The 22,822-nt window shown below is 45.6% G+C and overlaps 1 protein-coding gene across 10 annotated transcripts in view; it reads left to right on the top strand.

Annotated features, from left to right (window-relative positions):
• Nucleotides 1–856: 856 nt before the first annotated feature.
• LOC118076359 (polycystin-1) overlaps nucleotides 857–22,822 on the top strand; it is a 71,657-nt gene continuing 49,691 nt past the window's right edge. For 5 of the 10 annotated variants that reach the window (XM_060271860.1, XM_060271862.1, XM_060271863.1 and 2 more), the window contains exons 1-10: nucleotides 857–5,215; nucleotides 8,591–8,662; nucleotides 9,714–9,785; nucleotides 10,860–11,023; nucleotides 12,073–12,347; nucleotides 13,486–13,864; nucleotides 17,375–17,555; nucleotides 19,729–19,955; nucleotides 21,125–21,243; nucleotides 21,728–21,875. In XM_060271860.1, coding sequence (XP_060127843.1) covers nucleotides 4,716–5,215; nucleotides 8,591–8,662; nucleotides 9,714–9,785; nucleotides 10,860–11,023; nucleotides 12,073–12,347; nucleotides 13,486–13,864; nucleotides 17,375–17,555; nucleotides 19,729–19,955; nucleotides 21,125–21,243; nucleotides 21,728–21,875 — 2,137 coding nt within the window. In that variant the 5' untranslated portion in view covers nucleotides 857–4,715. The other 5 variants (XM_060271864.1, XM_060271861.1, XM_060271865.1 and 2 more) reach the window with 5 other exon arrangements.

Raw genomic sequence — 22,822 nt, 5'->3', positions numbered from 1 at the left:
CAAATCTACTGGTTCCAGGAACATAACAGATGGGCTTTCTGTGCCACTAACTGGGTATATAACAGCAAAGTTGAGGGTTGAGGGTTTTTTTTAGGGGATTTGCTTCTGGATCAGGAGATGGCATCAAGAAGTGAGCCTATTCAGCCTGGTACAAACAGATTGCTCCCTACTGCCTCTACAAACCTGTTTCTTACCTGGAATTGTAGCCTTTGGGGGTTGCTATTTACTCAATTAAATATCTGTTTCTGCAATTTGCTGCTGCTTCAGTTTAGTGGGCCAGGACAAGCCCAGTTTAGTGGGGATGTTCTGAGTTCGGTTAGCAAGCATCTCACTCCAGGGAGCTCACAGGACTCTGCTATAATAATATAATAATTTTTTTTTACTTATACCCCGCCCATCTGGCCGGGTCTCCCCCGCCACTCTGGGCGGCTTCCAACAAATAGCAAAATACATTAAAATATCACAGATTAAAAACTTCCCTAAACAGGGCTGCCTTTAGGTATTTTCTAAATGTCAGGTAGTTGTTTATCTCTCTGACCTCTGATGGGAGGGCGTTCCACAGGGTGGGTGCCACTACCGAGAAGGCCCTCTGCCTGGTTCCTTGTAGCTTTGCTTCTCGCAGTGAGGGAACTGCCAGAAGGCCCTCGCCGCTGGATCTCAGTGTCCAGACAGAACGATGGGGGTGGAGACGCTCCTTCAGGTATACAGGACCGAGGCCGTTTAGGGCTTTAAAGGTCAGCACCAACACTTTGAATTGTGCTCGGAAACGTACTGGGAGCCAATGTAGATCTTTCAAGGCCGGTGTTATGTGGTCTCGGCGGCCGCTCCCAGTCACCAGTCTGGCTGCCGCATTCTGGATTAATTGCAGTTTCCGGGTCACCTTCAAAGGTAGCCCCATGTGGAGCGCATTGCAGTAGTCCAAGCGGGAGATAACCAGAGCATGCACTACTCTGGTGAGACAGTCTGCAGGCAGGTAGGGTCTCAGCCTGCGTACCAGATGGAGCTGGTAGACAGCCGCCCTGGACACAGAATTAACCTGCGCCTCCATGGACAGCTGTGAGTCCAAAATGACTCCCAGGCTGCGCACCTGGTCCCTCAGGGGCACAGTTATCCCATTCAGGACCAGGGAGTCCCCCACACCGGCCCGCCCCCTGTCCCCCCAAAACAGTACTTCAGTCTTGTCAGGATTCAACCTCAATCTGTTAACTGCCATCCATCCTCCAACCGCCTCCAGGCACTCACCGCCCTCACTGGTTCTAAGCAGGAGATGGTGCACAGAGGTGAGAGCATCAATTGTCTAGGGCCATTTTCCTATTCCAGAGGATCGGTGTGACGGAAAGTGCCAAGTAGACCAGAGGTTGGCTGGTGGTGCAGTGCCGTGGAATTCCACTGAGTGGCGTAGCTTACAAAGTACTGGTCCGGAGCCTCGTTCTGATTGGCTGTGGGTACAGAAGGGGGTGGAGACAAACACTTTGGGAGGGAAAAAGAAAAGGCAGCTGAGAGTTTTGGGTTCCTGGGGTTCAAGAGGGATAAGAGTATAGCTTCTGTGTGTAATTCGCCCTGAGGAAATATCTACGTCTTTGAGCTTAGAGGGAAAGATAGTGCCTTTTAATAGTACAAAGACAAGTGAGAATTGGGAAACTGAATTTGAGGCAGGAGAAGTGGAGTTGTGAGGGAACACTGGCTCTCCCTTCAGCCTGAGGTGGGGGGGGGAATAGATTTTATGGAGAAAATCTTAAAAGTTGTTCATTTACCATCTTGTTCAGAATTAGAAGCCTGTGACAACCACTGAGTGAATTCACACCCACACACACGTTTCTTGAAAGAAATTTATCTCCCAACACAGCGTTTAACCAATTTTGTTGTAAAATAAAATATTTTGTCCTGCTTAAGTTCCCTAAGTCTCTAAGCACCCGTTTCTTAAAAAGCAAAACTAGCCAGTAAGTGGTAAGAGGAGGCACACCCCAGTGCTTTAACATAATTTCCTTCTGCAACACAACCCATGGCTGCAGAAATTCTTTTTTATATATAAATTTATTTTATTTGGTTTTTCAAATTAAAATTTTACAGAGATATATCAAACGTAAATCATAAAAGCAAGATTCCAAGGAATCTCCTGGATGTCCATCCTCCCCTTTGTGGGTCCTATTATTTCCGCCTGCATCTTTTATGATAATCCAAGTCTTTTACATCTCTATTGTGTCCAGAATTCACCCTTAAACTACAAGTGATACTCCAATCCTACTAACAATTTTAACTGTAGAAATTCTTGTGTGTGTCACGCAAATGTTCTTAGGTCAGCGTGGTCCTCATGAGAGCGGCACATGTCGGGTGCTATGAAAATGAATTGGTGTGCCTGACATCCCTCAATAAATCCTACACGTGGAAGTATTTTTATGCTATTCATATTTACTTGAGAGCAAGTCCCACTGAATTTCAAGTCCACACCCACACATTTGGACTGGCTGTGTACACACTCCTGTTTACTCTGCAACCAGTGCGGTCTCACTGTTGGTTTGTGAAATGGCCTATGCATGACATCAGCAACAATCAATAGTTCTCCTGTACCTGTCCCGTTATTTCTTATGAAATACTGCATTTTGATGTGTTTTTCCACAATTTGAGAAAAAACCCATCTTAGCTGTGATTTAAGCTGGCAACGTGCATGTACACAGCTAAAGAGTGGTTGGGAACCATTTGGCTTCATTCACAACTGTAAAAATGGCCCTTCCTAAACCCAAGGGTGGGGGAATTTTTGCAGCCCAGGGGCCATCTTCTGGGAGCTGCATACCAACGGGTAGGCAGGACCAGAGGCAAAAATGGGTGGAGTAATTAATACAAATTTCGCCTTTGTACAGCAGGCTAGTTTGAACACACACACACACCACCCTCTATATTCTGTCAAAGCAAGCAAGAGGCATGATCAGAGTTCAAAGACACATTCTAGCTAGGCAAAAACACTGAAGTTTGGAGGGCCTTATTCCTTGGCCTGAGGCTCCCCATCCCTGCCCTAAACTTCTGTCTTTTGTAGGTAAAAGTAACTTGTCAGCTAAGAGGACAGTGGTGCAATCCTCTGCATGCCTGCTGCTTAGATGTAGGCTCCTTAGATTTCAGTGATACTCTCAGGCCAGCGAGTGCAAGGTCAAATCTCAAACACATCAAGGAAATTTTTTCTGTGCAATGAATCTTTTCAAATTCCCTGCCTCTTCTCTCTCTGCCAGCTCCGCGTGTTGGAAACGGCTTGTCTGCTGGGAGAGCCGCTAAGCAGGGGAGGGAATATGCTACACTTCTCTTGGAAGCTTTCACTGGCTGATCTGAAAGTAGCTGGACAAAGCATGTAGGAGTTTCTCACAGGCCCCTGCTGTGTGGTGGAAGCGGGGTGGATAAAGAGAGGGAGGGCTGATGGAAAGAAAGCAGCCTGCAGTTGTGCGAGGAAAGGCTTTTGGCTCATCGTCAGCTACTGCACAGCTCCAACCTGGACAACAAAAGCCGGCACATCAGGAGCAACCTCCTTGAGGACTTCCTGACCTTCCCTGGGAATTGTTGCGAGTCCCAAAGCAGCCAGGCCATCTCCACGATATAGCCAAGCCAAGTCTAGACGGAGGATTCAAAGTGTGCTTTTAATTCTTGGAAGGCTCTTTTCTTTTAAACTAGAGCACCAGGACAACTCATCGAAGGAATGCAATATAATTTCTGGGCTTAACTGCAGGATGGCAATAGTGCTGCCATGTCAACTGAGGCCAACGGATGACAGCTGCTGGGGAAGGGAGGTGATGAGGAAGAAAAGTATAACTCGGTGGGTGTGAGCATCCGTGCAAAGCAGGACTCCCTTAATCTAAACTCCCGAGCTGATGAAAAGTCAACAAACAGCATTAGAAGTTGTCTCCCCCTTTGTGGGGAGATAACAATGTCTCCTCATTATTTAAAAGGAAATTGAGCAGTCAAGTTGGATCACAGCTTCCTTTCTTGTTGCTTTTGTGAGCTGAACAGGGTCAACAGGCTGGAAGACAATCTCAGCTAATTCACTTTGTACATATGTGTGACATACCGATTGCCACATTAGTCCTTCATGGCGGCGCTTCCTTGTTCAATGCCAGTGACGGGGCATGCCAGGTGGTGAAAAGACTCTTTGCAAGGAGTGCAACTTGTATGCCATCACAGCCATCATTTTTGTAGATGAGAAGAAGCCAAATGGATATTATGAAGTGGTTATTCCGAGGCACCTACCATGCTTTGGGCACAACTTGGTCGTATTTATAGTAAACTCGTCGCGACTTGCTTGACTTCCTCCTCTGCCTCTTATCTCCTGCTTCTGTTAAAAATGATTTGAAGTGGAGTGAGATTAAACACATTTGTGCAGCGGAGGGCTGTAGAAAATCCACCTGGCAGAAATTTGAAAAGAGCAAAGTAGCAAAGGACTTTTGTGGCCAACAGGAAGGTAAAAATTACTGTAAATCTAATAGCCTTCTCTACATGGATTTCCATTGCTTGATTTCCTCTTGCTGCTTAGTTAACTCAGTGCCATCCAATATATTGCCCTACCTGAGAAACAGGGCAGAGAACTAAAGAGACCATAGGTTTGAGGAAGGAAGGCTTTTTGTTTGCATTGTGAATTAAGCCAGAAATGCTTTGGAAATAGTAGCTTGGCTGCAGTGGGGTAGATCTGAAAAACGCTGGGCGTTGTGTTCCTTTTGTGCTGTTTGGTTTTGCTCACCATGGGTTTGCACTGCTTCACCACACTAAATAAGCTCTGGCCCTCCAAAGAAACAGTAGCCAGTAGGCTGCCTGACCACAGGGCTATCTTTTGCCATTCCAGTGCCCTCCTCTGTGGGGCCCTATTGCTTTGCAGTCTCTGCACAGGTGAAATGTCAACGTTTCCAGGAGACGGTGCTGCACCATCAGCACCAGGGGAAACAGGAGCTAAGGCAAAGCTACCCAAGCAATGGAGCTCTGCTAAATGCAAGGTAGTAGATCCTTGGAAAGGCCAAAGCCAGGGGCTGAGGGAAAAGGAAAGGCACCAGGTTTCAGAAGGCCTTGGAGGAATGAAGAGGGTGACCTTGTTGATCAGAGCCAGATGCCAACAGGAGAAGGAAGAGGCCTTGGCAGTCTTGTGCCCAGCAATGTGTGCCTGCACATTCACAGCGGTGAACTGCTCTCATCTGGGGTTGCTGGAAATCCCGACAGAAGATCCCTGCTCACTGAACAAAACAATCCTGTAAGTAAGCTGCTGCTGGAGTGTTTTTGCTCAGCGATATTCAGTGTGTATTTTTTTCGTGGGGGGAGTGGGAGGGATGCTTACAGATTGTTGTAGATGCTCCTTTCCCTGTGAGCCCGTGATGACTCACAGGGAGGGAGTTGAAGCATGTTCACTGGTGCTGAGTGGTGCCGTCTCATGGGAGGAAGCATTGCGAGAATGTTTGGGTCAGATGGAGCTGACCCTAGGAGCTTGCCAAAGAATGCTCGCTCCTCTGACTGCACGGGTTGGCTCCTGACCCCCTTGGCTCAAGTTCGAGGCAAATTACCACTGAGCAACCACCCTTGAAAGGGTGTACAAAGCGACGATGTGTACCTCACAAGGAATTCCACATCCTCTCATTTATAGGTCTGTAGTCACATGTACGTGGGACCCAGGTGGCGCTGTGGTTAAACCACTGAGCCTAGCGCTTGCTGATCAGAAGGTCGGCGGTTCGAATCCCTGTGACGGGGTGAGCTCCCGTTGCTTGGTCCCAGCTCCTGCCAACCTAGCAGTTCGAAAGCACGTCAAAATGCAAGTAGATAAATAGGAACCGCTACAGCGGGAAGGTAAACGGCGTTTCCATGTGCTGCTCTGGTTTGCCAGAAGTGGCTTTGTCATGCTGGCCACATGACCTGGAAGCTATACGCCGGCTCCCTCGGCCAATAATGCGAGATGAGCGCGCAACCCCAGAGCCGGACACGACTGGACCTAATGGTCAGGGGTTCCTTTACCTTTACTTTTTTAGTCACATGTACAGGGCCAGAATCAAAGTCAAAGGAGGGTTTCTGTACAGTTGTGATGATTTGGGATGCTGTGTGATTTACAGTTTGGGTTACCAGCACAATCAGGGCCGTCTTAAGCATATCTGGCGCCCTGGCGCCGTGACCCCTCCGGCACTCCCCTCCACCCCGTTTTCCATCGCGGCTGTCTGGTGGGCGCTGCGCGCAGCAGCGCAGCTATCTGGCGCCCTGCGCCACCCAGCCTTGCCATAGGGCCGGCCCTGAGCACAATCACTTCCACGCAGCATTTTGAGTCAAGGGCTAAAGTTCTCTTAAGGCAGGACTATGTCTTGACATTGCAGGGCTTGTTTCTTTTTTTTTAAACATACTTTTTATTAATTTTACAGAATACAAAAAAAAAACAAAAAAAAACGGTACATACATAAACACCTTTTCCACCTCCTTCCTACCCACCCACATGGGTCCTCCCCTGCCACAGAAGTATCCCATGTATGTGAACAGTCAGAGATGTTCCATTTTATGCTTGGATTTCTGTCCTCCTCCCCCTCCCCTGACCCCAAAGCCCCCCCCTGCCACCAGGGAGCTCCAGCAAACCAGGGCAGTACGCAGGAGGCCATCCATCCAACCATCTATTGTCATACCAAAAAAAAAAGAGAAAAATAGAAATAGGAAAAAAGGAAAAAAAGAAAGGGCAAAAAAAGAGAAAAAAACAATACAAAACAGAAAAATTTTTCTCACATTCATGATTTTAAAACCATATTTTGTGGGCTTCCCCTCCCCCCCCTTCCCCGGTTTTCATCCCTTTTTTATCATCTGCAACAGTTTCTTACTTTATAGAAATACACCTTTGTATCTTATACAACTTCAAATCACTGAAAAATCAAACTCCCATTTTATCTTCCCGTGCCTAATTTTTTCTCCCTCTATAAGCCTCCATATTTTCACATTTTCCAAAATCCATTCACTTTTAAAACTATAACTATTCTCAATTTAACCTTACATCCCCGATTACCGGCTCCACCCCCCCAATCCAGCAAATTCCATAATCAGCAGACCAGTTATAAACCTGTTAATCCATCCATGTAATCACAACATCACTTTCCCTTCACCCCACCCCCTGTTTACAGTCTTTTGCCATCCAGGCCACCATACAGGGCCCCTGAATTTCTTCTCTTCTCTGCATATTTTTTCCTTCTTCCCTGTGGGCGTTCTGGAGTTCCAATAATACCAATCGTGCCCCCCTCAAAAGCGGGGCACTCCATCCAACTTTTTGTAGAGTAAAGTCATCATTTTTTCCGTGGTGTGCTTCATTTTGTGTTGAATCATCACAGTCCTCATCTTCATCTTTTCCTTCCAAATCACAGTCATCATCATTGTCATTCTCACATTCATCTTTTTCAGTGTCAAAAGCTTCATCTCCTAAAAAATCATATTCTGCCATCACCATCTGAAATTTTTCCTGTAACTCTTGCCGTCGTGTCTCCTCTTGACATAGCTCTATTCTTGTTTCCCACATTAAGGTCAAAACAGACCGCTGGAACTCAGGGGAACACTTTTTTGTTGACATAATTCAATCCTGCCAAGGTCAAAACTTGTCACGTGGGGTGGAATATGATCACAGTTTATTTTCTCGACTCCATTTTAACAAGCTGGCTGCATTCTTCAAGTCTTATTAACAATAAAGTTCGAACTCACATTTCACAAACATTTAAACCAGAAAAGAAATTCCACAAAGTCCAGAAATACAAAATGAAATAAAAATTGACTCATAAATCCTGATCAACTCACTGGGTTGCCTGGGCTGCCGGCTCCCGAGGAAAAGAAAGATTTTTCTCAATCTTTACCTCTTGCTGCAGGGCAGTCATAAACCACAGTCTCTCTCCCCTTCTCACCCTGCATCAAAGGGGAGATTCTCTTTGATGCCTTTGAGGGATCCTTTGAATTGCAAATCTTCTGTTTATGGCTTCGGGTTTCTATTTACTGTCTCTTTTGTTGCCGTGGGGGGGGGGTGGCTTCCTCTTTTCTCCCCTCTCTCCCAGATCCAAATTGTTTTATAATCCAAATCGTGAGGTTACTTACAATCTTTTCCAATCGTTTTATTTTCGGAAGAATCCAGTGCTCTCCGCCTTCGGCTTGAAGCTTCTCCCTGCTAGAATAACGTTGCCGCTCAAAATGGCCCCCGCGACTTCTACCCTCCTCGCTCCGGAGCTCTTATTAGAGCTAACCGAAGAGTTGGGGAGTCCGGATTTGGGCTGTGCCGAGCAAATTGCCCCCGGGACGCCCTTCCCGAGGTTCTAAGGGGCGCAGCGTCGCTCTCGCTGCCCTCCCCACTCCTAGCAGGGACGGGCCGTCTCGGAGACGAGACGAGACCCCGCCGATCGGCGCTGGCGCTGAACCCGGAAGCCTGCAGGGCTTGTTTCACATGCCCATGTTGCTTCCGTGAATTCCACTTCGTTCTGCTTGATCTGCCACCTCTTCCTACGGTAGCTTTTATATGATACTAATAGGATGATTCTCACACATCTGCACTGCTGACAGCCTGGGCTCATATTATGTTAAGCCAGACATGGCTTGTGAGATGCTGTTAACAAATGTCAGTTTGTTTTGAATGCAGTGATCTTTCACATAACCGCCTGAGCATAGTCCGAAGAGAGGAGCTTGCTGGGTACCCCAACATCCAAGCATTGTAAGTGAATTCCTGCACAAAACTCCTCCAGCATAGTGCTGCAAATCACTTGCCACTCCATCCCTATTTGTGAAACCCCAAGATTTCTGTCCCTATTCCAACTGTGTGAATATGGGGATTATAAATACCCAAGAAATATCAATATGCGCCGGGGGGGGGGGAACCACTTTCCTTTTCAGCTTCTATAATCCAGGGTGCCTAGGCTGTTGTTTTCCAGATGTTGTTGGATTATCATCCCTGGCCATTGGTCGCACTGGCTGCGGCTCAGGGGAACAGCTGGTGGGGAGATTGGCTCAGTGCAGGTGCTCCAGCTGGTTCATTCCCACAACGCCAACCTCCCCACTGCTTTGCCCTTCCTCACGGTGGGCTCCTGCTGGGGCTGATAGGAATCCAGTAATACCTGGAGGAGGGCTACAGGTTCCACACACCTACTTATAATAATACAGTCCAAACTGTAGAGTTTGAATTGAACTTGGTAGTTTGCAATCATAGAAATGATTTTCCAATTTAGTATTAATTACAAAATCTGGCGGCTAGCAGAATTTCTAAATTCTAGTTGTTAGTAGTTTGTTAAGGGTTGCTGGTAATTGTAACTCTGTGCAGGACAAACTACAGTGCCCAGAATTCGTTGAGGGGGAGAATGTGCTTTAAAAGCACTGTGTGTACTGTAGTTACACGCAGGTAGCCGTGTTGGTCTGCCGTAGTCAAAACAAAATTAAAAAATTCCTTCCAGTAGCACCTTAGAGACCAACTAAGTTTGTCATTGGCATGAGCTTTCGTGTGCATGCGTTCTGAAGAAGTGTGCATGCACATGAAAGCTCATGCCAATGACAAACTTAGTTGGTCTCTAAGGTGCTACTGGAATGATTTTTATTTTATTTTGTGTGTACTCTGTCATAGTAACTATCTTTTGGAGTTTACTGCACCAAGAGACAGACCTTGAAGTTTTTTGATTACTCTTCCGTTATCATCACGCTGCTTCTTACTGATGGACACTTTCCCTGGACCTTACAATTTATTCCAAAATTTCTTTGTGGCCTCAATTCTGCAGGGACCTGAGCTTCAACTGCATCCACACCATTGAGGAGGGAGCTTTCCACTACCTGGGCAAACTGAGGACTCTGTATGTACCGCTATCTGGCACAATCTCTTCTGTGAATCTTCCCCCTTTACCTACCCCTCACAGCCTGCCTAAAAACCACATGCAGAAACCCTTTGACCTGCCAGATGATTGCTGAACCAAAAACACTTGATAGCTCCAGCAAGAATGGCCAATGGCCAGGTATCGTGGGAGCCAGCAACATCTGGAAAGCCATTGGTTCCCTGGTGGCGTCATTACAGAAAGATGTCAAGGAGATTTGTTCCCTTATTAGTAGTTGCCTTGATAGGTTTAGCTTAGTGGTGAGGAGCTTTTGGTCCTCCAGGTGTTGTTGGATTCCAATCCCATCACTCCTAGCCAGTAGACCCAGTGGTCTGTGATGATGGGAGTTGCAGTCTAACAACATTAGCCATGCACAAGAGGGAGGTATCTTCAGGCTCAAGGAAAGCCCAAGGTCTGCAGAAGTACAAAAACCGGAATGGGGTATTTTGGGAAAAGGGCAATGCTGGCAGGGATCTTGAACAGTAGCATTCCCTGTGCTGCAGCTTTTTCTTGCAGGTGTCACTTGTACCTACGGAACAGCAAACATATATTCATCCTGTTATAGCCCATTGTTTGAAAAGCTTTGAACAGAGACTTGGTAGTGCCCGGTTCAAAGGTGGAGATCTTGCTTTCTTTTCCATTTTAGGGTGGAGAATTTCTCTAGGCCCACCAGGGGTACTTGTGTCTCACCCCACATTTAGATATTGTTAAAAGGAATATTACCAAATGGCAAACTGATCTACTAAAGAGAAATTCACAAGCGAGTGGACTTATTAAAGATTTGGGGCTTTGGTACAGACATGATCATTTATCCTTAGACAGCAGTCCCTGAATGCATGCATCTCACCTACTGAATTATTCACACAGACAAAGTAAACACAGAGATTTTCTGATTGCTTTAAATAATGATCTGTTGGAAGTTAAAGGAGCACAGTTAATGTGCTGGCCACCGCTCTCTTTTGGGGGAATGTGTGTTTTGTGTCAGCAGGTTTTCCATACAGCCTGAGGGAGGTGACTGACTTTCTTGCCCAAATTCCTTCCCCTTCTTTCTGACAGCAACCTCATCTCCAACAGTGTCACATTTGACTGTTCCTTACGCTGGTTGATGACATGGGCACAAGAGAGGCACGTTCTTGTAAGCAACACAGAATTGCTCCGATGTGTCCCGGCAGCCACTGCTGGCAGCGTCAAACCACTGGATCTCTTATCACTGACCCACGGTGAGTAAAATACCTTTTGGGCCAGCCAAATAGAAGAGTTTGTTGTCACCTTCAAAGCTTTCTTCTTTTTCTTTCACCTCGGGGCCCTGCGGAGCATCTCAGGTGTGCCTTATGGATGTAGCTGTTGTAGGAATCCATCTAATATGTGATTGTTGGGAGTTCCCACCCCACCGGTTGCTGGTGAAGGGAGTTTAGTTTCATCCAAAGCCCTGCGTGTCAATAGCTTTCTTCTTCTCCTCTGTAAAAGCCAACACTGTGGTTGGATGTGCGCTGTTAGTCTATCTGATGTCTGCTTACTCTCACAAAATCTGCATTGTAAAATAAACAAAACAAAACAAAACAAGCTACTGACAAAAGCTGTGGTCCTGGTGAGGAACCTGGTGCCATCTGAATCTTGATGGACTCAAACTCCCATCAGCCCCAGGGAGCATGGCCAATTGGCAAGGATGATGGGAGTTGTCGTTGTCGTTCAGCAGCCTCTGGAAGGATAGAGGTTCCCCAGTCCCACTACAGAGACTCAAACTGGAAATGACTGTTGTCCGAGGCAGCCCTATCTACACCACAGATTTATATCAGTTTCATATCACTTTGCCCAAAGAATCCTGGGGCTGGAGTCTGGTTGAGGTTGTGGACAGTTCTGTTGGACTCCTGGCCTTCTATTCCAGGAGAAAACCTCGCTCAGTAATATAGCATGCTAATGTCAAAAGCAGCTTGCCTCAATATCCATTGCTGGCAATCACACGCAGGAGAGTGCTTTTGTGCTCAGGTCCCACTTCTGGGCTTCCCAAAGGCATTTAACTGGCTACTGCAAGAACAGAATGTTGCCTCTGGACTGATTCAGCAGGACTCTGCTTGTGTCTGCATCCATCTCAGTGTTCACTCTGCAAAATGGGGAGAGCTTTCTTGCCTGCTTTGCTGGAATAGTTTGTAAAGTGTAAACAAACAAAGCTGTGTAAACAGAAACTGGAACCAAGTTTTTCAAGCATCTGTCCATAAGTAGCTCAAACGTTTACCATGGATTTTCCCTTCCTTCCTTCCTTCCTTCTTAGCTGTTGATTTTATCTCCTGTGTGAAGGACACCCTGACCAGGAGTGATGCAGTCCTGCACTATTCTTACCTTTCAACTGGTACCCACACTCAGAAGTCCTGCCTTGAACTCTGCTATAGCAAAGGGTACACCTATTATGCCATGGACTTTTTGGATCGCTGCCTATGTGGATCTCTAGGCAGCGAAGTGGCGGTGGACTGTGGGAAGGTGTGCTCCAATGAAATCCAGAGCCAAGCGTGCAATAAAACAGTCATCCATGCTGCGTACCCAATTCAGGTAATGGAATTAGTCCTAATAGGATTTCTGCCCAATTTCGTGTTTGGGAATTGTGGTTAGGAAATCCAACTCATTACCCTTACTACAATGATGGGGAATCTGTGTCCCTCCAGATGTTGTTGTACTCCAGGATCCAGGATAGCTCAGTGGTCAGGAAATGATGGGAGCTGTAGTCCAGCAACATCTGGAGGGCCACAGGTTAGCTACCCCTTCTTTACTAAGGGATGCTGATGATGAGCAGATTCTTGGCAGAGCACATCCTTTGTCAACAACAGGTTCAATCCCTGCCATCTCTAGCTTAATGAAGGATCTCAGACAAGAGAAATGGGACCTTGGTGACCTTGAGTTGATGCCAATCAGACATGACAAAACTAGGCTTGATGGGCCAGTGGTCTCTGACTCAGCAACTTCACATATTCACATCAGATGGTGAGGGAATTTCTAGAGGGTTTGTAAAGGGTCCTGGGAAATGTAATGGAAGCCATCCCTGCCAGTGATGGAAAATAAAAAGAGTCAGTGGTGAGGGGCAAAGGCCACTTTAAAACTGGCAGTGCAAGCTCAAGTTCTAAAACAGTTCCTCTTCCTTGATCTCCATAAACATAAGCTGGACACCTTGTCTCTCCCAAACCCAGTCACTGATTTTAGAGGTTAGAGCAGGGGCTCCCAAATTGTGCTTTGTTCAGATGATCCACAGTGTGTTTGTACGGATTTGTGGCTGAAGATCGGAGATGGCTCATTCATTACATTAAATACTTATATTCATATTTTTATTGTTTCTTTTATTTATTATATTATATTATATTTTATTGTATTGCACTTTGTAAATTTAAAACTCATTGCTGGACCCTTACTGGGAGTTGTTGCTGCAGTACTATGAGAACAGGTACAGTTAATGCACAGCACTCCCTTGATCTGGATCTCCTCTTCATACTACTCAAAAGCTTTGTATGTTACCATTGCACAGCCTCTAGCTGAGTGCTGTACAAGCTACAGGAATTAGGAATAACCTGGTGTTATTAATGAGTGAGGGACATTATCCCCTTCTTCTGAAATTATACCTGCATCCTATTTATGCTTTGGGTTGGAGGAAGGGAAATTAAACCTGAATCAAACCTTTCTAGCTGCTCTTTCTGTTTAGGTGAAACTCTCATTCACCACACGGCAACACCATGGGCAACTTGTTGAATTCGCTGCCAATATCTCACTGCCTGGCACTCTGTACATCTGGGACTTTGGAGATGGAGGTGATGGAGGTCTCAACACCACAAACCCAAGAGTGCTGCATGCGTATCTTCCTGGTACCTATATGGTCATGGTTGAGGCCCTGACGGCTGGAAAGAGTCTGTTCCACAGAGCTACTATTCATGTGGTCTTGCCTGTGAAAGCAGTAATCCTTAAGTGTCCAAAGGTTGTGGTAAGACACCAGAACAACATAGACATCTGGATCCATGCCCAAGAAGGTACTGATCTGTCTGTCATCTGGAGAATGAAGGATCCAGGAGGCCAGGAACTTCTTGGTGAGATAAGTGATGCTGCTGAGAGATGTCTGTCTGTGTCCCACTTGGGTGGGTGGGGAAGCTGGCCATTATTTTGTCAAAGGTAGACATAAGCATGGATGCTTTAAGTAGCATGCCATCCCCTCCATCCTGGTGGGCCGGATTCTGGCTTACCCCACCTTCAGCGGGCTCTTTTGACAGGAGGGTGAGTCCTGTCCACTTGTTAATCATATGACATAACTATCTGATGTCAATTGTGGGGCAGGAGGGTGTGGCTGGGGGGGGGGAATGGCCTCCTGGGCCAAACTGGGACCTATGTTAGGCCTAACTAAGCCTGCAGGCTGAAGGTTCTCTGCGTGAGGCATTCGTCTTGCGAAGTACCACTGTATATAAAAGGATGTCATATAGAAGAGGGTGAAAGGTTGTTTTCTGCTGCTCCAGAGAAGCGGACACGGAGCGATGGATTCAAGCTAAAAGAAAGAAATTCCACCTAAACATTAGGAAGAACTTCCTGACAGTAAGAGCTGTTCGACAGTGGAATTTGCTGCCACGGAGTGTGGTGGAGTCTCCTCCTTTGGAGGTCTTTAAGCGGAGGCTTGACAGCCATCTGTCAGGAATGCTTTGATGGTGTTTCCTGCTTGGCAGGGGGTTGGACTGGATGGCCCTTGTGGTCTCTTCCAACTCTATGATTCTATGATTCTACCCCTGTGAAAGGGGAAGACAGTGGTATATTTGTGAAGGGTGTACTGTATTTTGAAATAAAGCTTCCAAGATATTAAGGTTTTGGTACCAACCTCAAGGGAAGTGTTCTCCTAAATGTTATGCAAAGTTGGAAGTTGTCTAAAATGGAGATCAGAGCAAATAATTACCGGTAGTATATGGCTCCTAACAAAAGGTGCATGATTTATGGTGGAGACAATCTGAAGTGGATCAAGGTTATCTAGGTGTGAATAAGGGAGGAGCTGGAGTTAAGGTGATGTGGAAGACTAAAGCTGGGGAGAGTTGGCTTAGCGGTTCCGCCAAACCTCTGGAATCTCACAGGATCTGAAGCATGTGTAAGAGAAACTGACCTTGCGGGAAGAGAGGTTATTGCAAGCATGATGGGGACACCTGGACTTCATGTTAGGATATTAGGAAAATGGAAGGAAGAGGGACAAGGTAGCAGAGCAGAGGCTCTAGAGAAAGCAAACTTGTCAGTGTGCAGAAGGCTGAAGGGGAACAGCAGATGTGTAACCAGGGAGACTAGGGGGCAGCTAGAAAAAAGGCATTTTTCCCCCTGGGAGAGAGAGAGAGTTGTAGAGCAGCAGAGCCCTTATAAAAAGACCAGAGAGGCAGGAAGCCAGGGAAGCAGTGCGAGGCAGCCAGCAATATCGGCCATTGATCTCAGAAGGCACTCAGCACTGTCGGGTCCATCTGATGCTATGAGTATGAGAGGGGTCACTCCTAAGGCTGCCATTGTCTCAGCCGGGATGTTGTGACGGCAGACAGAAGATGAGAAGTCAGCTGCTAGCCTCACCTAGAGCTGCAGCATTTCCTCTCTTCCCCACCCCACTCCCAAGACTCTGCTGAGGATGGCATCCCAGGGATTTCGACCATGGTGGCTCTTGTTCCTACTGCTGGGCAAAGGGGACACAGGTAGGCGAAGCAGTGTTTCTATGGTACAAAGTGGGAGTTCTGTGTTGGAAAAGCATAGCTGCAGTGGGATGAGATGACAAGGCTAGATCTCTTAGCATGCATTAGTCAATTTTCAGCATAAATTAGCCACCCTTCTGTTCACAAGATTAGGATGGTTAGAAGGGGTCGTTTATGTAGAACTCATGCACACATGGGTACACACGCTCAAACTCATTCGCATCAAGAAGCACTAAAAGGAGTGGAGAATCCATCCTTAAAATATACAAGGCATGGTTAATACTCTATCATACTCTAAAGAGCAGAACGATGAAGCTGGTCTTTGTTAGTCTTTGTCAGAAGAGATTGAAGAGGTATTATCAGTCTGAATGAATTAGCCACAATTGAAAGACATTGTGTGGATGCTCCTTGTAGATGTAAGGAAGGGCTGAGCATCCTTGCCTGTCAGGCCCCAAACTTTGCTTTCTGTGTGCACCTTTAAGAAGCTTCTTGGCATGGTCAGCAGTAACACCGCCATGTTTCTTAACACCCTGGTTAAGGAATTGGTAGCTGGTCATGTGCATGTGTGCTCCCTCCTCTTCCCAGACTTAACCATGGTTCAGTGTTAGATCAGCATTGATGCTGGTCCCAATTAATAGCACTATTCAGGTTCCCCCTTAAGGAGAGTCTGTAAATTAACTTCAAACCCAGATTTCAAATCTTGTTTAAAACCCACACTGGTATACAACAATCCAATCCAATATGTTTACCTGAGAGTAGGTCTCATTGAACCTAATAGCTCTTATTTCTGAGTGGACACACATTGGCCTGCACTGTTAATGCTTCTCCTCTTGAGACAGCTACCCACCGTAGAATACCTGTTTATAAACCACCCTCTTCCCCTTCTTGTTTGGAAAAAGATGGCAGAAACTGAAAGCCAGGCTCCATAGAAACAGTAACAAAGTTTACTGGGCAGCATTTGGGAGGGCTGAAAGACCCAAACAAAGCCCTTCCCAGGACACCTGAATGCCAGGAGATCTGTGGGGAGCCTTTAAAAAGTGATTTGTATAGCTAGGAGGATTTATAGGGTCAGCAACAGATCAGACTTTGTTTAGGGTTGTCACGACAACGGGTTTTTCGAGCGGGCTGCCAACTAGCCTCCTGTTGTTGCCAAGATAGTTGGGTGTGTGAGGAAGAGTGTGTGTCCATTATACAAAAACAATTATTAATGAAGCTTTGTAACTTCTTCTTTAAAACTTTTTTTTTTAAAAAAATAATCTTTAGGGATGGGATATTGGCGCTCAGGCTTGGTGTCGCCAGATCTGCTTTCTGCAGCTTATGATTCCAAACATGGGCTCTGTCAAGGGTTCCTTTCATTCTGAAGGACCTGATGATATAGCTTCCGCTTAAGGATAGCTCAGTTGGTTAGAGTGTGGTGCTGATAGCACCAAGGTTGCAGGTTCGATCCTAGTATGAGACAGCAGCATATTCAGCTCAGATTAGATGATCCTCAGGGTCCTTTTCCAACTCTATAATTCCATGAATCTACAAGGCCTGTGTAGGATGGAATTAATTGCTGCTACCAAAATCAATGGGTCTTAAATCAGAGATGACTAATTTATTTTATTGTTTTCAACGGCTGAGTTGTAACCTACTTTAGCTGTCTTGGGGGCCTAGGTTTGCTATCAATATGGTCTCACATTAGAAATCTCTATTCCAGTACTGTATATAATATTAAAACAAATACCCTTGTCATACTATATTAGATGTTCTTCACCAACAGAAAGAAAAAGCCCAACTTTTTATTTTATTTTTAAAAATGCTTATAACATTAAAAACACGTGAGGCTTCTGCAATTCAAGACAGCATGTTCTGGTGTTCTCTTAAGTTTGAGTGGTTGTTGTTGTTGTTTTAATTCAGATACTTCCTCTTGCCCACGAGGTGGACAAATCAATTTGCAGAACTTGAACTGTTACTGGCTTGGTGAGACAAAGGAGACATGGCAGGATGCCAGGAAGCTCTGCCAGGGAGTGCCTGGAGGAGACCTGGTGGTGGTGAGGTCCCTGGAAGTACAGAGCTACCTCCAGAAATCTTTTTCTAAGTAAGTAACTTTAGCATGTGCCTCATTTGTAAAAGTTTCCCAACTCCGTGCATCATAAGGGTTTTCTTTCTTTTTTAAACGCATAGACTACCCTGCCCCAGGGACAGAAGGTTTGTTGTATTGTAATATGGCATGCGTGATCCAGGTCTCTGAAATACTTTATAAAATCATTCGCCTGGAGATGAGATGGTCCAACAGTCCATACCATGTTGGGTTTTCTTGACATGGGTGTGGTCAATGGTGCTACTCAGTGGTATGTGTTTGTAATAATGATTTGCATGGCAGCACACCTGTGAGCTATCGACGTTTCAGCACACCTGTATCTTAACAATGTAACTAATTAGAGGTGGAGTTTACCTGCTGCACCAAATGCAGTGATGTGATAGGGTAACGGATTATTCTGAAAACTGTATTTAAACTGATCAAATGCTTTGTATTCTGCTGGGGGAGTGTGGAGTTGTGAGAAGGGTGTTTTTGCAGCTGTTTGATTATTTCTCAAAATAAATATAAGCAAAGATATTGGGGGCAAGTTTTTATTCCACTGTCCCAGCTGCTGCGCAAGCTCGGTTGGTCCAGAAGGTCCAACACACCATTGTGCATCTGTGAGCAGCAACCGATGCTCAGATTAGCTTCCAGGGCTGATGCCAAGTTTTGAGGTGGCCCTGGACAAGATGGTCTCTGTCTTCCCTCTTGTGCCATTGTGGTACCACTCCAGGAAATGAAGATGGTGGCAACTGCAGCAGCTGCTTTGCACAGACTGAGCGTGGCTGCCCCCCACCCTCAAGTATGTTTACTAGGCCAAGAAATGGACATGACAGGTGGTGGCCAGAGCTTGCCTGAGGAATAAGCATATTGGGTTGTGCATATGGATTGAGGACAACTGGATTCAGTTCATATTTAAAGGTGAACCTGCTTAATTCACAGCCAGAACACAGCCATCCTATTAAATTCACCCTTCTCCTAATTTTTCAGTGCCATGCTCCAACAATGTTACGTGTACCAAAATGTATTTTATGGTAAAGTGTGCATATAGATTCAATTATTAGTGAAGGTAATTGGCAAAAATGCAGTATATTACAGTATATTACAGAGAATTGCTTGCAAAAAATTGTGTATTTCAAAACTGCATACAAAAACATGCACCAATGTGCTGAAGGTTATTTAAAAACAAACAAAAAGCATACCGTACATGCAGGATTGTGGAGAGCTGAATTTGATTGGAAAAATGGTAAACTGAGAGAACCAAAAGGGACAGATTAATCAATCCTCTTTTTGATCCTCTTTACTTGAAGCCAATACACTTGTCTGCTTGCTGATCAAACTGCATTTTGCTTAGCAATGAGCCATGGTCCAGCTGTTTCCATACAGTTAGTATGAGAGTTATTTAAACCAACCATAGCTTGTTTGTTTCTTGTTTGTTTAAAATATTCTCAGACTGCCTTAGCATCAAACATGTCTAGTGCAATCAAGTTAAACAATGAAATATCAAGCAGCATAACAACGATCAATGGCTTCATCCCAGAGGTTTTCAACCTTTTTGAGTCCATGGCTCCCTTGACCAACTACATTCTTTCTGCTGCACCCCTGTGGGGCTCAGGAGCTCAGTTATGTCACCCCTTGCCTGCAGAGCTGGCAGCCTCTCACCCCTTTTCAAACACCCTCCCTTGCAGAGTGTTCCCTCAGCCTTTTCTCCTCTCCCTTCTTCGTAGGAGTCCTTCAGGCAGTTGCTGCTTCCTCTGCCCCAAGAGAAGTGCCTCCTCACACTGCCCCACAGGGGCCTGGGACTTGTTTGTCCATTCCCAACAGCAAGGGCTGGCAAACTAGCTGTCTGGACTCCCTCACCCACTTGCTTGCTTATTTCAAGGCCACCTCAGCTCCTGGCAACCAGTACCCCATGGCCAGCCCCAGAGGCACCATTCGCCTGCAGAGCTTGTAGCCAGGGCTTCTGCAACAAACAGCTGTGCAAGCCTTTGGGAGGCAGAGATGCGAGAGGAGGGAGGGAAGGAAAGAGGGACAGAGGCCAGTGTTGCCTGCCCTGACCTTCCTTCAAGCCACCCTAGGGTGCCACGGCACACTGGCTGAAAACCACTGGCTTCATCCTGTTCTGTCTCCAAATATTGGCCCAGTCCATGGTATTACCAGAGTTATTGTCTTTCCTTGCCTTCCTTATCAGCAGTGCTGGCACAGTTTGGATTGGATTGCGTGACCTTGGCTCCTCTGGGTCGATGCGCTGGGTTGACGGGGGCCTCGTAGATACATTCCAGAACTGGATGTCCTCAGGCCGACCCGAGGGAGGGAAGGAAATGTGTGTGAAGATGCTTCTAGTGGATTCAAGAGGGAACTGGAGATGTAACCCATGCTCTGAGAAATCACCGTTCATCTGTGAAAAGACAATTGGAGGTACTGGAGACATTCTAGTTTGTGTTCTGTTATTTTAATGGAGTTTTTTTTTGCAAATGTTTTTATGGGGTGCTATTACTGTGTATTTTCGTTGTGGGTGTCTATATTGTAATGTCTGTGTGACCAGCTTTTGTACTTTTCAAACAGATTAGAAGCCTATTTTGATGTGAAGTGGCATATAAATTAATTTAATATAAATGCAGAAACAAACACGACTAGGCTGATCTTTATTATTCATCAAATGAGATCGCCCCTCAAAAGAGGGAGATTCATTAAAAGGAAGCTGAGAAAGACAACCAGGTACAGTGGTACCTTGGGTTAAGAACTTAATTCGTTCTGGAGGTCCATTCTTAACCTGAAACTGTTTTTAACCTGAGTTTCCACTTTAGCTAATGGGGCCTCCCGCTGCTGCCGCACGATTTCTGTTCTCATCCTGAAGCAAAGTTCTTAACCCGAGGTACTATTTCTGGGTTAGCGGAGTCTGTAACCTGAAGCGTCTGTAACCCGAGATACCACTGTAGTTCTAATCTGTTCAGGAAGCTTGGAGCAAAGTTGTAAGGGGAGATCCCATTAGTGTTATAGACTTGGACTTTCAAAATCCTTGTGATGAAATCTCTTTTCTTTTGAAGGCCAATAAGAAAACTTTGCAGTCATGGGATGACAGAGTTGGTAACTTGGCAGAGAAAACCAAGGAGCAGAGAATAGGGAAAGATAGGCAGCCCAGAGTATAGAACAGATGCAGGTTGTGTTGAAAAGTCACTTGGTGAACTTTCTCTACAGACCGATGGGTCATCTGTAATGGACTAGAATAATTCCTCCTGCAAGGGGTTGAAAACAAGCCTCCTAGTGCATGATGTGGGGAGAATGATGAAATTGAATGCAAGCTCCTGCTGATGAGAAAGTGCTGAATGGTACAGAAGGTGGGCACAAAAAGGCAATAGGAGAGAGCTGAAAGGAAGCGGAAAGCAGGGTCTGCCTAGCAAGAGGCCAGCCAATTCTAGCTACTAACCTTGGTCACTATATTCTGAGCTCCGCAAACCGCCTTGGTAAGCAGCAGCAACAGGCATTGTTGGGAAGCCAGCAGAGCGACACAGCCTCACCCTGCCTCGCTATATTGGATGTTATAGGACTGCATTGTCAGTTCCTTTTTATGTGCTCTATGATTACAGATGCGCTTCCAAACCCAAACTTCTTCCTGACGGGAATGCCAAGGTTTAGCGCTATCTATGAAGTGAAGAACGTCAGCACCAGAAAGGCAGCTCCTTTCTTAGGGGGCAGCAAAGTAGAGGTAATGTATTTTCAGGGCCGATTTGTTTTCGTGCTTCAAATATGTCCTCTATTCCACAAGTCGTTGCTGAGGGATCTTGAGAAATCTGCGGCTTTTTGACAGTGACCTCAGCATTATACAATCCAACATCTATGTAAGTAGAAAATTGCCCAGAAAGCCCAATAATTAGAAGTTATGGGAAACCCTGATTTCCAAATCTGATGTGTCTCTCGTAGCTAACCTCATATGTAAAAAATAAAACTCTAGAGCAGGTATCCCCATACTTCAGCCCTCCAGATGTTTTGGACTACAATTCCCATCATCCCTGACCACTGGTCCTGTTAGCTAGGGATCATGGGAGTTGTAGGCCAAAACATCTGGAGGGCCGCAGTTTGGGGATGCCTGCTCTAGAGCCATTGATGCTCAGTATGTTCACTGTGGGCCCTAAACCCTCTACCCATCTTAAACTGCCCCCACCTACCCTTGACTTGCTTTTGTCTTGCAGCTGATGCTCTTTCCTGGCCTCTGGTTCAGCCACAATGGAACAGTCGCCTCCCTTGACTTTGCTATGCAAGCAACAAATCAGCCAATCCAGGCCCGTTTCCAGATTTTCCGCCCATATTGCAGTCCCAGTCAACATTTGATTCCACCTGGTAAGGGAGAAACCCCTTCTGCTCCCTTCCTTGCAATCCCTTAGGTCAAAGAATAACAGATTCTGTCTTTATTCTTTACAGCAGTTTAATTAAAAAAGTAAGTTGCCATTTCTCCCTAGCAACATCTTGTTTTCAGCTGAGGAAAATGGCTTTGCTGAAGATTTTTGACAGCCCCCCACCATTTGTTAATTCCACCATGTAATTCATTTTTTTAATTGGAATTGCCTTCCAGTAGCACTCATTTCTTCTAAAATGCGGTACTTAAATTATAACCTTTGCATATGCTGATCAGAGTAATAAATCTGATAAGAGTGTGTGCGTGGGCCCAAACAATTGCATCTGTATCTGCGTGATTTAATACAATATTGATCTGTTTCTAAGTCATTCTGTACTCTCTCTGCTTCGACCTGTAATTTAGGTTCTGAACTACCCTTTAAAAAAAAAAAACTCTGTATTCCCCATCTGCTACCATAGATAATATAAAATGTTATAACTGCCCCCTGTTTTTCACCAAGGTAGATGACATTTACTGGCAGAGTAGACCCTCCAGAATGCATTGAACATGCCAAATTGCAGACAGATTGGTCCAGGGGCTTTTTGTGGGGTAAATTAAAAGTGATTCACTTTCCCCGTAATGAGGAGGGAGCAAGTTTGCCTCTTGCTCTTTCTTTAAAATAGTTAAGATGTGGCCAGGTGTATTCTCCCCTGCACAGCTCAAAAAACTTTCCAGCTTTGCATTGGTCTTTGCTGTCCAGGGACTGATTGTTTCCTCTGATACGCTTGACAGCATGAGACCATCTGTAAAGCTTCCTGAGAGCTCTGAAGAGCTGTGCCTTTTGTTTTAAAGCAGAACAAGATAGAATTTTAAAGAAAACCCTTAAATGAATCATAGAATCATAGAGTTGGAAGAGACCACAAGGGCCATCCAGTCCTGAAGTTTTTAACTT

This window comes from Zootoca vivipara, chromosome 2, assembly GCF_963506605.1.
Source record: "Zootoca vivipara chromosome 2, rZooViv1.1, whole genome shotgun sequence".
NCBI lineage: Eukaryota > Metazoa > Chordata > Lepidosauria > Squamata > Lacertidae > Zootoca > Zootoca vivipara.
The sequence above is the reverse complement of the archived record's forward strand: the minus strand, read 5'-3'. Positions and strand labels throughout refer to the sequence as shown.